Source organism: Cupressus sempervirens, chromosome 8 (genome assembly GCF_028749045.1).
Source record: "Cupressus sempervirens isolate cs-2001-9-10 chromosome 8, ASM2874904v1, whole genome shotgun sequence".
Lineage (NCBI taxonomy): Eukaryota > Viridiplantae > Streptophyta > Pinopsida > Cupressales > Cupressaceae > Cupressus > Cupressus sempervirens.
Window position 1 is genome coordinate 547,812,557 of NC_143125.1, and position 15,800 is coordinate 547,828,356.

The following is a 15,800-nucleotide window of genomic DNA, read 5'->3' on the forward strand; positions in this document are numbered from 1 at the left end:
TAGCTAAATACTAAGATTTAAAATTTCCATCTTAATTGTAGAAACTTGAACACTAAATAAAATTTGAAATATGACATTGTCGCATTGGAGTTTTTTTATATCAAAAATATCACGTTGATTACAATGAATAGCATAATAAGTACAAAATGTTGAAATCTTGTAAAGAGAGGTTTCTACTCATCCCCAAACTCCTTATCACTAGAACTACTAGACTCCTCATTGTCAAGATCCGTCAAATTAGAGCTCAACCCTATCCCAAAACACAAAACAGGAATTTAAATAAATACACTTTTAAGACATTTGGGGACAAGAGACTTCTAGACGTCCCCAAGATGCTCAAGGGACGCCTAGGCATCTCCGAGATGTCCTAAAGATGCCTGGTTGTCTCCACCACTTCTACATGTTAATTTCATGGACCTTTTGCAGATGTTTACACTCCTATAGATGATTCTATTTGGGAAAATTGCTAGAAGAGCAGACTTGTAGATTTCGGTGTGTCTTCTAATCTGCAATCTAGCCCTCCCTTATACCTAACTCAAAGGGCATGTTCATTGAATGGACATGTCCCTCTCTAGGTTGGCCTATTTAACAACATAATTGTTTCCTCAAGATTGGTGCCCATTCCAAGAGTTACTAATGGTTAGTAACTAACTAACCATGGTAGTAAATAAGAAGGTTTATAAAAGCCACAAGGAAAATGCCGATCTGTCTAGAGGGGACAATATGTTCTAGTGACCAATACTTAAGGGAACTCATGCATCCAGATCAGAGTGATCTGAAAATCAAAACACTTGTCTTGTCAAAGTTACAAGGAATTAACACTCCCTCTTAACTTGATAAGTGATAGAAACATATCTAGCAACATCAATAGAGATGACTAGGCATAGATATACACTCTATACCTTTCTAAATTTCAAGCATGATGTATCATTAGACAAATGATACCTAAAAACACATCATATTACAAATCTTGTAATATAAGTTATCACCAAAGCTTGTGATCAAATCACTAAGCATCATTCGTAATACAAACTATCAAATCACCTAGACTTGTAACACAGAGTGTTTGACAAGGCTTGTGATATGAAGTATTACCTAAACTTGTGATAACAGTATTGCATAGAATGCACTACTTAGGATAAAGACTAGAGAATAATTAAATTCTCCCTTTACCCAAGTTGTGATGTCTAGAGTTTTTTAAAAATGTCACTGTCACAACATGATCTTGATTTCGTCCAAGATCTAGATTCTACCAACAATCCATTACTAGAATGCCTTACACAGGATAAAATCTGAAGAATAATTAAATTCTTCCTTTATCCAAGTTGTGACTCATAAGCACACAACATGATCATGTATTAAGATCTGCCAATACACTAGATAAAATTCGGAGAATAATTAAATTCTTCCTTTATCCAAGTTGTGATTCATAGACATAGAAATGCCTCCATCGCAACATGATCTTAAATTCATCCAACCCTACCAGTAGTTCTCTACTGGTCAAAACATTATCTCAAAGATCGTCACCTCCTATAATGTCTTTATACAAGTGTTCATTATTTCAGAGATTGTCACCTCTTAAATAGCAAACACAAATGGTGAAGCCCCATAACAGTCAATATCTTGACAATAACATAAATTATCACAAAAACAATTCAATCATTCTTGGATCTTTCCTGAGATGATCACTCTCAAAGAGGTTTGATAAGAATACCTGCTTTCTAATTTCTAGTACTTAAGGATAAAGTCTAGAGAATAATTTAATTATTCTCTCTTTATCCAAGTTGTGATTCATAGACATCGAAATATCTCTTTCACAACACAATCTTGAATCTATTCAAGATTTGCCTTGCCAGTAGTCCTCTACTAATTTAAAACACCATACGATCATTTGCTATCACTGCAAATTCATCCTAGAAGATTGTTTTCTATTACTGCAAACTGATGTTGCAACATTGTTTCCTGAAAAATGCTTCCACACCATGATGTTTATAAAGGTAGGCCCATCAAATGGTTGCTCACTATAGATTTTCCAGACTCCTATTGGATGTCAAATCTTCCGAGCTCCTTATTCAAGGTTGCCTTGATGAGATGTCAGACTCCCTCTGAATCCAAAAATTCTTTCCTACAAGAACATTATTTAAAAAATCAATGCATATACTCTTCTTATAAAAAATACAAATGAAAGATATTATAGACATAAGGTAAAAGAAGAACTCAAGTACAATAGATACTACTTATCTTTCCACCATAACCTTGATGAAAGCTTTTGTACTTTATGAGTATACACCAACTTGACTTGGTACGCTCAGACTGAGTTTGTATGACCTAGATCTTGGGGAGTCAACTCGATCTTCTAGGTACTCTCTCTGACATATAACCTTCTTATAAGATGATACTTATGATTCTCTGCTACAAATTCTTTATTACTCGGGAATCAATAAAGCATGGTCTACTCCCTCTGAGTCAAGATTCACCATTGCAAATCATTTAGCTTCTCCTTTTGTCAAGAAGGCATACCATGCTAATATCCATGCTCTTAGTATCACAACATGATGTCACTTTATTCCCTCCTTTCTAAGAGAACTGTAGGGCCCATTTGCCGTTGCACCAAAAGCCATGACTGTTAGTGAACATGGAACACCACATAATTAACCACCTGTGGGCAGGGAAGCGCGTCGCATCACCCAACAATCTCCCCCTCGACGCGCATACCAGGTGCTTACGCGGGTTGGGAAGGCACCGGGGAGATTTGAACCCATGACCAGGCCAAAACCAGACTCTGATACCAATTGTAGGGCCCATTTGCCGTTGCACCAAAAGCCATGACTGTTAGTGAACATGGAACACCACATAATTAACCACCTGTGGGCAGGGGAGCGCGTCGCATCACCCAACAAGAACCATAATCTAAATAGTCATAAGATTATACGGAATGCATATTTTCTAAGTCCACAATCATTAACACTCCCTCTTGGACTTGAGGGAAGATCAGAAATGCCTTAAGTAAAATGATTTGTAGTCTCATGATGTAATCTTTATCCATGTGCATCTCATCAGTGATTCCATCCACGAGTTATCTTCAATGATGAACTCCCTCTCAATCAAAATAATCGAGTTTGTCTCAGATGATAGAATCATTGGTTCTTATTCCAAAGTTCCCTTTTATAGTGGATCAAACTTATTCTGAATGGGAGTTTCCTTTCAGTAGAGCGGCATTCGGCTTACTTGCTGTAAATTCTCCAAATGTCTCCATATCTTATGAGAAAAAAATCGAACTCTCTCTGATTTTGAGTCTTGACGGGTGCCAAGAAAACTTTCTAACTTGATGCCATCTCCCCTTCTGGAATAACACGTAAGCAATTACCAGGAACTGACAAACAATTCCATATACTACTGATCACAGAATGGAATTCATCAATCAACTCGGTACGTCAATTAATCATTCGCATTACCACTTATCTTCAATCATCCTCTTAATCTGGTTATGTTTTGTTGGTTTTGCTATGGGTGTTGATTAAATGAGACCATTCCCACAAGTCTCACCATTTCACATATCAAAAGTGGTTCTCCTCTTTGCTAGTTTAGCTCGACATATAGCATTCAATATTTTCCTTGATGGAAATGCCATGTCAGATGTTTGCCACATACGTTGCCAATGTAATGGGCACCCCAGGATGTCCCAAAAAACTAAACCAATTTGCTGAAAGAAATTTTGTCAAACAGTTTGCATTCAACCTCTTATTTCTTCGTTTAATGTTTTAGACCCCTTATAACTCCAGAAATCAAACGTTTATTTGTTTGTTGTGTTTTGTGCATGGAATTGGTATCATAAAACATAAACAAGAAAGAAACTACAATAATATGCAAAGTGGAAATGAACTGCTGCTAATAAAAAGTTATTTTCAGAATTCATAAAACCAAATACATGGCAGATTTATCAACTCACTAATTACTTCAGCAGTATTGACATAATACTGCAGCCCATGCTTTCGAACTTGCTGCTACAGTGCTTTGTCCTTCAATCAGTCCACTACTTTCGTAATATCATTCCCTCAAAGCGGCATAAGCGTCGGAAAAGTAGTGAAGAAGATATGAGCAAAATACCAAATCTGCCTGTAGCTGAAAATGCAACTAAATTGCCTGATAATGAAGCCAATAACAAAGAATTCCAAAGGTCAAACCCCAAGGGAATGACGTCTAGAATGTTACAAGAGAGGATAGACATCCTCAAATGCCAAGAACGGAGCTGCAACTCACACACCAATTTCTTCTCATATTCAACCTTGCTAATGAAGCCACAAATGCTTCCTTTTATTCTATTTCCAAGGGTCCGCTCAACTCATATGAGCAATGTGGGATAAAAGATGTGTAGTATATAGAACATATATTAAAATACCCCTTATGTCTCCCTTGGGTACACATTCCCATAAAATAAATATTAAAGTAACACTTTAATATTTTACAATTAAATTAGAGGTTACTTTAATGAAACTTCAGGCATTAGAATGTATTAGCAATCGGACTCCGAATAATGCGAGTGATAGCTCATCGAAAAGCTCTCACCGAGGAGTATCAAATCCAATCACCAAAATTGACCTGCACTGTGTCTTGCCGACTTACTAAAAATAGTAAGTATGCCTGAAACTGAGTAAATCAACTTCGTTTTGGCCCAAACTGGAAATGACTAGGCCAAAACACTCCAAGATCCCATTAAACCCATCGTTAGCCCTCAGGACCATGTAGAACAAGGCTAACGCACACACACTTGGTCAACTACTAAAATGGGGACATTACAGTCCGCCCCCCTTGAAATTGCTTGTCCTCAAGCAATCTCAGTCCAGCCTATTGAATAACCTGCTCACTCTCCCATGTAGAATCTTCCTCCGGCAGGTCTCTCCATCTGACCAAATACTCCTTCACTATCCTGTTTCTAAGCTTCCTCTCTCTGGTGTCCAGAATAGCCTCGGGTACTAACACAAGCTTCCCCTCCTCATCCAAAGGGGGTAAATCTGCAGAAGGCACTACATTCTGACCAATGGCTTTCTTAAGCCTAGACACATGAAACACATTGTGCACTCGATTGCCCTCTGGAAGCTCAAGCTCATAGGCAACTTTGCCCACTTTGCGAATCACCCTATAGGGACCATAAAATCTAGGTTTCAATTTTTCAGCTCCGCTCTTCTTGAGCGATGACTGTCTATATGGTTGTAGCCTCAAGTAAACCATATCCCCTACCTCGAAGCTACGCTCTATTCGGTGCTGATCAGCATACAATTTCTATTGATTCTGGGCCTGTTGTATATTCTCTTTGAGCACTTTCAGGATGTCCTGACTATCCTGCAATAAGTTTTTGGCTTTGGGCACTCTACTGTCCCCCAAAACTAAATCCATGAAGCTAGGTGCTTCATAACCATAGAGTTCCATGAAAGGAGTCATCTTGATGGACCTATGATAAGTGGTGTTATAACAATACTCTCCCATATGCAACCATTTGATCCAAGCCTTTTGTTGTGCAGTTACATAGTTCCTCAAATATCCTTCCACCCATTTATTCACAATCTCTGTTTGCCCATCTGTTTGTGGATGATAACTAGTGCTAGGTGTAAGATCTGTACCACACAACCTAAACAACTCTTGCCAAAAAACACTCATAAACTTACTATCCCGGTCGCTGACAATGGATCTGGGCAGCCCATGTAACCTGAATATCTTTCTAAAGAAAAGATCTGCCACCTGTGTTGCTGTGTAAGTAGATGGAATAGCAAAGAAGTGAGCAAACTTCGTCAAGCAGTCTACCACCACATAGATGCAATCTCTTCCCTACACTCGTGGTAAACCAGTGATGAAGTCCATCGAAATACTTTCCCATTTCCTATCAGGAATGGGCAAGGGTTGTAATAAACCTGCAGGAAATGTGTGCTCTCCCTTATTCTGTTGACAAACCACACACTCCCTGACATACCTCTGAACATCATCCTTGAGCCCTTTCCATGAAAACCGCTCTCGGATCTACCTGTAGGTCTTGAAGACCCCCGGATGTCCAACTGTGGGTGCATCATGAAATGCCTTCAGTATCGCCTCTCTCAAATGTGATGACGGAATCAAATAAACCCTGTCTTGAACTCTGATCAATCCATCTATCACCTCATAGTGATCATCCTGTATGGTACCTGAAATCAATCCAGAAGCCCAAGCATCTCCGACATACTCTGCTATAATCCGATCTCTCCAATCTCTTGAAATCTCTGCCAGAGCACATAAGTGAGGTCTCCGAGATAAGGCATCAGCCACCACATTTTTCTTACCTTTGACAAACTCTATGTCAAAGTCATAAGCCTGCAATTTAGTCACCCATTTTTGTTGCCGGTCATTAAGATCACGCTGGCTCATGAAGTATTTAATATTGTTGTGATCAGTCTTGATAACAAAACGTCCACCTACCAAATATGATCGAAATTTGGCCAATGCATGCATTATGGCCAACATCTCCTGGTCATAGACAGAATAACTCTTCTCAACTCCCCGGAGCTTCCTACTCTCGAATGCAATGGGATGCTTCTCCTGCATCAATACTGCTCCAATCCCATCACCTGATGCATCACAATGAAGCTCAAAAGGCTTCGTGAAATCCGGTAGAGCTAGAACTGGACATGAAGACATTACTTGCTTGAAATGCTCAAAACACCTCTGTGCTGCCCCTGTCCACACGAAGGCTCCTTTCCTGGTAAGATTTGTCAAGGGTGTAGCAATTTGTGAGAATCCCTTAACAAACCTCCTATAAAAACCACATAAACCAAAGAATCCCTTAAGCTGTGTGAGGTTTGTGGGAGTAGGCCACTCTACAATAGCTCTAATCTTTTCGGGATCAACCCGAATGCCATCTGCACTAATGATATGCCCAAGGTAAAGGAGCTCAGTCATGCCAAACTCACATTTAGATTCCTTGGCATACAATGACTCTCTCTCCAAAATAGATAATACCTCCTCCAGATGATGTAAGTGCTCCTACCAGGTCTTACTGAAGACCAAGATGTCATCAAAGAAGATCAAGACAAATCTCCTCAACTGCTTCCTGAATACCTGGTTCATACAACTTTGAAATGTAGCGGGTGCATTGGTTAGACCAAATGGCATAACCATGAACTCAAAGTGGCCATAGTGACATCGGAAGGCTGTTTTCTCAATGTCCTTTGCTCTCATCCTGATCTGATGGTATCCGGATCGCAAATCAATTTTGGTGAAGAAGCATGCCCCATGCAACTCATCAATCAGCTCATCAATCCTAGGAATGGGATACCTGTTTTTAATTGTTTTCTTATTCAGTGCCCTGTAATCAATGCACATGCGCATCGTCCCATCCTTCTTCTTTACCAATACTACTGTTGAAGCAAAGGGGCTCTTACAGGGCCTGATATGCCCCATCTCCAACAAATCCTTAATCGCCTTCTCTATCTCATCCTTGTGTTTCTTAGGATGACGATAGGGAGTAATCATAACTGGTTTGGCTCCCTCCTCGAGCTCAATAACATGTTCCATCCCTCTGTCAGGAGGAACCCCATGAGGAATATCGCTAAATACTTTAGCGTGTCTATCAAGTATCTTCTGAATATCTAGTGGATGACTCTTTTCTTGTGGCTCTAGTGAAGTTGGCATAATGTAGCACTCTGCCGCCCACTCTATGTCATCATGACGAAAAAGTGTCTGCATTCTCCTCAAGGACACTACTCTGCAACCTCCATCTGAAAGACCTCTAAGTACCACAGTTCTGCCCTCATGCTGGAATCTCATCTCCAATTTCGCTAGGTTGAGTGTGAACTCCACTAGTGAAGCCATCCATGTCATGCCGAGGATGACATCATAATCTCCCATGTCCACAACATAGAACTCATCCTTCAACTCGTAGCCATCTCCAAACCTGATGTGAAGATTAGATATCTTCCGAGTGCATAATAATTTATCACCGTTAGCCACCATGACTCTAAACCCATCATGCTCCTTTGTCTGTAACCCTCTCCTGGCTACCAACTGTGCATCTATGAAGTTATGTGTAGCCCCAGTGTCAATAAGAGATATCACTTTCTGCCCCTGGATAGTACCCCTGACCTTAAATGTGATTGCCTTTTGGGCCCCTGTCAAGCGTGCCAACGATCTATCATCCTTAGGAATGCTGCTCTCCTCTATAGTGTTACCCTCATCTGAATCGGAGTGCTGATCCTCCCCCTCTGACTCTGAATCTTCTACTGAAAAATACTCCATTTGATTTGCCTTAGCCTTGAGAGAACATTTATGAGATAAGTCCCAAGGCTCTCTACAATGGAAACACAGCTTCTTCTTTCGAAGTTCATTCAAGGTTTCATTATCTAGTCCTTTTGATCCTTCTTTGGGTTTGCTATACTCTTTCTGAAACGGTTTTTTGTCTTTGTCCTTGCGGTAGGAAGAATCTGTTGAATGGTTTTTTCCTTTGTATACCGAAGGGGCTAAATCTCGTGCCTTTTTAGTTGCTTCAGCTAAGGTGAGTGGATCATGTCCCTTCACCCAACCTCGTAATGGATCAGTAAGACCATCACAAAATAACACCACCAATCTCCTAGGAGAGATATCAGTAACAAGTACAGACAAGCGCTAAAACTCGGCAATGTAAGCATCCACAGAACCTGACTGTTTTAACTGTGCTAGTTCCTTGAAATGTAACTCGGGATCCCTAGTGTCAAATCTCTCAATCAATGTTTCGGTGAATTCCTCATAGGATGTAATCTGATTATGCCCCAAAGTCACCATGCCATGATGCCACCATTCATGTGCAACGCCATCCAAGTGCATAGCCGCATACTTAATAGCCTCCTCCTCAGGCATAGGATTTAGCTGCAAGTATGTATCTACCTTCTGCACCCAAGCTCGTGCAGTCATCTTCCCTAAAGCATCATAATAAGGTAAGGAAAGTTTTCCAGCTTTCTTTCTCAGCTCAAAGTTTTGATTCCTCCCTCCTGCTCTAGGCATGTGTCTCATCCTCAAGTCCATATAATCTCTGAGGGAAATATCCGCCTGAAACTCCGGTCCACTAGCCTCCCAGTCCCTCCTAAACTGATCCTGTAACTCAGTAATTTGCGGTTCGTTTACTGGTTGAACCGGATCTCTGGGTGGGAAGGTCGGTAGAAGAGGTCTCGAGCTCGCAATCCGTGCTGGGCGTGCAACGTGTCTAAAGTTATCAGCCTCATTCCCATTGTTGCCGTGTCCATTATTACCATTAATGTTATTTTCAAGACCATTGTTGTTGCCTTGGCCTCCATGGTTATTGTTTCCCCCATTGTTATTGTTTCTGTTGTTGGCATCACCTGGATTAATATTGACACCCATCTGTCCAGCCATGAGCTGCAACATCATGTCCATTCACCTATTTTGCTCCTGCTGCATACGCTGCCCCTGCTCTAATGTATCCAGTAATTCTCTGAACATTACGTCCCCCTGATCTGGACCGGCATTCCCGCCTCCGCCTAATCCTGTATTCTTGTCATCTCGATCACCCATATTGTTGTCCTGATCAAAGAATATCTCTTTTGTGTCTGTATGGCTGGATTCAATGTCCCCCTGCACGGATGTACTAGACTGTTTGTTTTGCAAGTCTAAAATCCTATTTTGTCTTGCTCTGGTATCGCAGAAATTATAAGGCCCCTGTTGCATGCTCAAGCATAAATGCTTAGCCTGTGTTTTTTTTTTTTTAATTTCTGATTTTAGTGTTTTGACATTTCGTCAAAAACTTTTCCCTCTATCCGGCTGTTCCAAATTTCCTATAAGACCTCCACAGGATGGCAGGACTTATAGCTCTGATACCACTGTAATGGGCACCCTTGGATGTCCCAAAAAACTAAACCAATTTGCTAAAAGGAATTTTGTCAAACAGTTTGCATTCAACCTCTTATTTCTTCGTTTAATGTTTTAGACCCCTTATAACTCCAGAAATCAAACGTTTATTTGTTTGTTGTGTTTTGTGCATGGAATTGGTATCATACAACATAAACAAAAAAGAAACTACAATAATATGCAAAGTGGAAATGAATTGCTGCTAATAAAAAGTTATTTTCAGAAGTCATAAAACCAAATACATGGCAGATTTATCAACTCACTAATTACTTCAGCAGTATTGACATAATACTGCAGCCCATGCTTTCGAACTTGCTGCTACATTGCTTTGTCCTTCAATCAGTCCACTACCTTCGTAATATCATTCCCTCAAAGCGTCGAAAAAGTAGTGAAGAAGATATGAGCAAAATACCAAATCTGCCTATACCTGGAAATGCAACTAAATTGCCTGATAATGAAGCCAATAACAAAGAATTCCAAAGGTCAAACCCCAAGGGAATGACGTCTAGAATGTTACAAGAGAGGATAGACGTCCTCAAATGCCAAGAACAGAGCTGCAACTCACACACCAATTTCTTCTCATATTCAACCTTGCTAATGAAGCCACAAATGATTCATTTTATTCTATTTCCAAGGGTCCGCTCAACTCATATGGGCAATGTGGGATAAAAGATGTGTAGTGTATAAAACATATATTAAAATACCCCTTATGTCTCCCTTGGGTACACATCCCCATAAAATAAATATTAAAGTAACACTTTCATATTTTACAATTAAATTAGACGTTACTTTAATAAAACTTCAGGAATTAGAATGTATTAGCAATCGGACTCCGAATAATGCGAGTGATAGCTCATCGGAAAGCTCTCACCGAGGAGTATCAAATCCAATCACCAAAATTGACCTGCACTGTGTCCTACCGACTTACTAAAAATAGTAAGTATGCCTGAAACTAAGTAAATCAACTTCATTTTGGCCCAAACTGGAAATGACTAGGCCAAAACACTCCAGGATCCCATTAAACCCTTCGTTAGCCCTCGGGACCATGTAGAACAAGGCTAACGCACACACACTTGGTCAACTGCTAAAATGGGAACATTACAACCAACTAGGAGTAATTTTTCCTTGATTTGTTCACAATCTGATATTATCTCCTCATATCATAGTACTGATCCCAAGAATAAAGCGCAATCGATCCAATTCTTTAGAAATAGCATTGCAAACGTTGATCCACACGACATTGCCATTGCTAAATTCCTATGCCCCGCTAATTTGATCTATTTTTTGTATTCCTTGTCGTGGAATCCACGTGGGATTCAAGCGCTTTATACATGATGACACTTTCTTGTCCATGTGTCAATTCAACCATCTAACATTCCGAAAGTTTGGTGTTATCCAACCTATATTCTAAACAAAAATTGATAATCTCTCACATTAAAGTAATCACAAATTTGTAAGGAGGTGACTTTTCTTAATATAATCGCCACACTTGATAAAATTGTTGCAGGACAAGTTAATATGAGTCATCTCGTGTTCTCTATTTTCATTTGATGTGTTATAGCAGGAGTTTAAAAGTGTTGATTAAATTTGGCAAATAATCACTACATATTCCATGTTTTCATATCCCAATGCTCCTTCCTTGCGAAAGGCATGACCATTCATATCCTCTAACGGTGGCCTTCTATGCACGCAAATGTGAATTGAAGAATTATTTGTCCAGACTGGCAAGCACATAACCATTTCTAATCATAACCATCTCCGACTAATAACAATTTTTTTTTATGTATATCTCCCTATATTCCTTTCTTTCATTTGCAGTTTTCAATCTTGACTCTTCAAACATATTCCATTATCACATAGCTTCTAGTGATGGATCTGTATTCCAAACGCAGCCACAGTTCCAAAGAACTCCACCCACGTGCCTCAATAATACTGACACTGGTATTAGATAATGCTCATGCTAGAACCAGGATGCACGTCGGCGCTGCTATGAATGTACTTGCACTCAATTCAACCTAGAATGTCAAGAAAGATCAGCAAACAAAATGAAGTCCGCCTCAATACGATCTAAAGGTTCTTGATTATCTGAGTAATGTTGCACAATTTCTAGCAGGAGTCTCTCATTTACTTCCCACGCCAATGCACAAACAAATATTCTCTTTAAATGCAGGTCTGTAGTGATGGCACTTCTTGATACCAAGCAATTGCAGGTTCAAATAACAAAGTTGGATGACACTAATAATGATGTTTCAGGCAAACAACTAGCTATCGTATTGAAGGAACACACTGCAGGTTGTAATGGCCAGTTACAACCCCAAATCGCAGTCCTGTTAGCGGGGTTTAATTGCCGTCCAATCCTCCAACAATGCAGCATCCAAGAAGCCAAGTAAATCACGTCCAGATATAGAGTCTTTGCATGCTGAAAACAATATTACTTACACATCTTTATTAGGGATTTGCAATGCCTAAAATCTACAATATTGACCGCCCAACTTTGAAAGATAATTATTATCAATCTACAGCTCAGAATATCATTGTAGTCCCACACAATGACAATCTCTTGAATTGCCAAATTCTTCATCAAGCAATAGCTTCTCATCCACAGTAGAAATAGTACAAGTAGTCACAACAATCTTCAAAAACCTCAGATTAAACCCAATGAATTTGAATGGATCTACCTTCAAGCGGTTAAGCTTCCCACGAAGGAACTAAGCTCTGATACCAAGTTAAATTCATGGAACTTTTGCAGATGTTTACATTCCTATAGATGATTCTATTTTGGCAGATTGCTAGAAGAGCAGACTTATAGATTTCGGTGTGTCTTCTAATCTGCAATCTAGCCCTCCCTTATACCTAACTCAAAGGGCATGTTCATTGAATGGACATGTCCCTCTCTAGGTTGGCCTATTTAACAACATAATTGTTTCCTCAAGATTGGTGCCCATTCCAAGAGTTACTAATGGTTAGTAACTAACTAACCACATTAGTAAATAAGAAGGCTTATAAAGCCACAAGGAAAATGCCGATCTGTCTAGAGGGGGCAATATGTTCTAGTGACCAATACTTAAGGGAACTAATGCATCCAGATCAGACTAATCTGAAAATCAGAACACTTGTCTTGTCAAAGTTACAAGGAATTAACACTACACATCCCAATGGTGTTACTAGGCAGCAAGGGGATGTCCGATCCCTTTCCTTGCATCCTCTAGATGTCACCATCGCAAAAACATGGGGCTCAAGGGGGGTAACACATCCCCAAGTTTCATTGCAACAAACCAAAGTAGCATGTAACCTAAAAATAGATGCCCTTTGTAGATTACCTGCCATGTACTTCTCATATGGGTGATAAGCATTACATTAAATTTAAAGGTGGCTGCAACAAATGATAATAAAAAAACATGCAATGCTCATGAGATTTTAACAAAATGGGAATTTGATTAAAATATGTAGGCAATGAAGAATTCACTGAAGGATTTTAACTACCAAAAAATGCTTTAGGCATCATGTTTTTGTTTCTATATTATATTCTGTCTCCATTTATAATGAATAGATGCAGTAAAAGAAAGGTAAAATAGTTGCAAATATACTTCTGTGTGCACTTTGTTCACTAGCATATGACAGAATATATATAATCAAACTTGGATTTGGATTTGAATTTTCAATCCTTGGCTCACCATAGTGCCTTCCATACGACAGAGTAACTGAACCATCCTTGATAAGTTCTCGACCTCCAACAGATATATTAAAGTTCTCCATGTGAATGTCCCTGGAACCTGATCCCTCATCCCCAGTGCCATGATGAACACAAGCAACTGGCATTCCGTCCATTGTGGCTTTCATCTCTTCTAAATGTGACTGGTATGCAGCCTTTTTAGAACCACAGAAAAAACATCGAAAAAATAACATAAAAAAGTTAGAAAACAGGCAGGATACCCAAACATTGAATCTAGAAAACATTCAAGCTAAAGCACATATAGGAATAAATCATGTCCATATTCATGCATACCTCTCTTTGACGATCTTCTTTCCTCTTCCTTCTTTCAATTTTAGCACGATCACGTTCGGACATGAGAGGACCATCTTGTGTATCAACTACCTTAGGGGGGCTTTCATCTTGGCACAATCCATCGTACATGCGAACTGGAGTTCTAAGACTTCGAACCACTTCCTTAGTTCCTTTTTGTTCGTGGTTTCCAATTCTTTCTGAGAGTTTTCCACAAACCTATAAGCAACAAGTAGTTAAATTTAGTTGCCTAAGCTCCACCTTGGAGAATCATGAAGGAAACAAGGAAACAGAATATTTGTTTTAAATCGAAAATGCAACACCCCTAATGGAAGAAATTATGTCCATAGTAAGGTGAAAACTTATAACTGTTACAAATGAACATCAGACAGTTTTGTTATAGGCTGAAGATCATCTAGGCTTCTAAAAAACAGTAATTGTGGAGAAACCAAACAGATGGATAATCGCGATCCCTTGTCAGGTCATTTCCAAAAACTAAAAATAAAAATGGAGTAAAATGTTATATTGGCATAAATCAAAACAATCCGAACAGCAAAGAACAAAAATTTATATGTGCCGGCTCCTATTAAAATAAATACAAGAAAACAAATTTAGAGCTTTAAAATAAGTATACACTAAAGCGATACTGCAACAAGTGCCCCAGTTAATAGCAACCACCTGTAGGCAATGAATAATAACAACTCTGAATTTTATCAACCTCATAAATCAATCTACATTAATTTATTCCCACGAAACATGAACCTTTTAATAATTTGCTAGCAAAATATCTAACAAAGTTTCTAAAAATCAGTCTGCCTCTAAGACAGACCAACATCCGATGCAGAAACGTCCAGGCTCCTCTGCAATCTTATACAACCAAAAATATTTTCTCAATTTGTTTACTTTTAATGAATTCTATTGCAAGTTAGCGTGGCTTTGAAATCGGTATTGTGGTTGCTTTAGGAAAAACAAATTGAATGCCTTGTGCTTGTTAGCATTCACGATACGAATTTCAAATAAGGCTACTATGATTTCAATGCGTAGGTTTATGGATCATAAGAACATTCTCAAGCTTATTTCATTCTATGTTAAAGTTCACAATAACCTGACCCAAAGTTGAAAATTTTAAAAATAAAGAAAGATTAATTTGAGTACCAGGCGAGCCTCTGGTTCATCTTCGACACATCCTGAATCGACAAGGAGATCCCCCACCGCATCGAAGGCGCCCTCTCCTTTGAGACCAAAATCGAAGGTTTCATCTTGGAGAACATTTATGATGTATTCAATGATGGTGGTATCCACGTCACGAGCTCTGCGTCCCAGCACTTCGTACACTACTGCCCCTGCGGTAACTCCACCATTTACCACGGTGGCCATGTTTCTGATCGAGAAATCGTAACGAGGATTTGGTTGAAATGTTGTATTGCTCTCTCACGACAACAATACAACACAGCAGAAGAATCTAAACCCCTCGCCTTCCAATAGAATGAATACCTCCCCTACCCTTTCCCAGCGTTCTCAAACTCTTTAAAGCTATGGTCTCATGGAAGGAGTCACCTGGTTGCTTTTTCCGAGAGGGTTCAGAATTTTGCGGAGCCTTTGTCACATGAATGGGTTTGAAAATTGAGCTGGTGGTCTTATTCACAGTTTTAGTATCGGCTGATGTATTTGATGCTGTTGAAAAATGGTAAATGCTTGTTATTAGGCACAACTAATGTTTTCAAGTAGCATTTTCTAATCAGTTTTGAGTTCTCTAAAATTGTGCAACTCCATGTATCTTGTGATTTCAAGAACTGTTTTATTAAAGTTATTTTTTTAATTATTTAACTTTCTCTTTTTTCTATTGGCTAGACTGATTTTTCTTGGTAGTCATATTATTTTATTTATTTAAAAATTCTACATGAAAATAGCTAGGATGATTTCAAGATTGGACAAG

At 39.1% G+C, this 15,800-nt stretch overlaps 1 protein-coding gene across 2 annotated transcripts in view; it reads right to left on the minus strand.

Moving 5' to 3' along the window:
- The window catches only part of ABCF3 (general control non-repressible 3), a 189,947-nt gene extending 174,440 nt beyond the window's left edge, over positions 1 to 15,507 (minus strand). The window contains exons 1-3 of one of the 2 annotated variants that reach the window (XM_089798416.1): positions 15,020 to 15,507; positions 13,868 to 14,083; positions 13,536 to 13,728 (exon numbers count right to left, since the gene is read on the minus strand). In XM_089798416.1, the coding sequence (XP_089654542.1) occupies positions 13,536 to 13,728; positions 13,868 to 14,083; positions 15,020 to 15,241 (631 nt within the window). In that variant the 5' untranslated portion in view covers positions 15,242 to 15,507. The remainder of the gene's footprint in view (positions 1 to 13,535; positions 13,729 to 13,867; positions 14,084 to 15,019) is intronic. The other variant, XM_089798415.1, reaches the window with a different exon arrangement.
- Between the last annotated feature and the right edge of the window lie 293 nt (positions 15,508 to 15,800).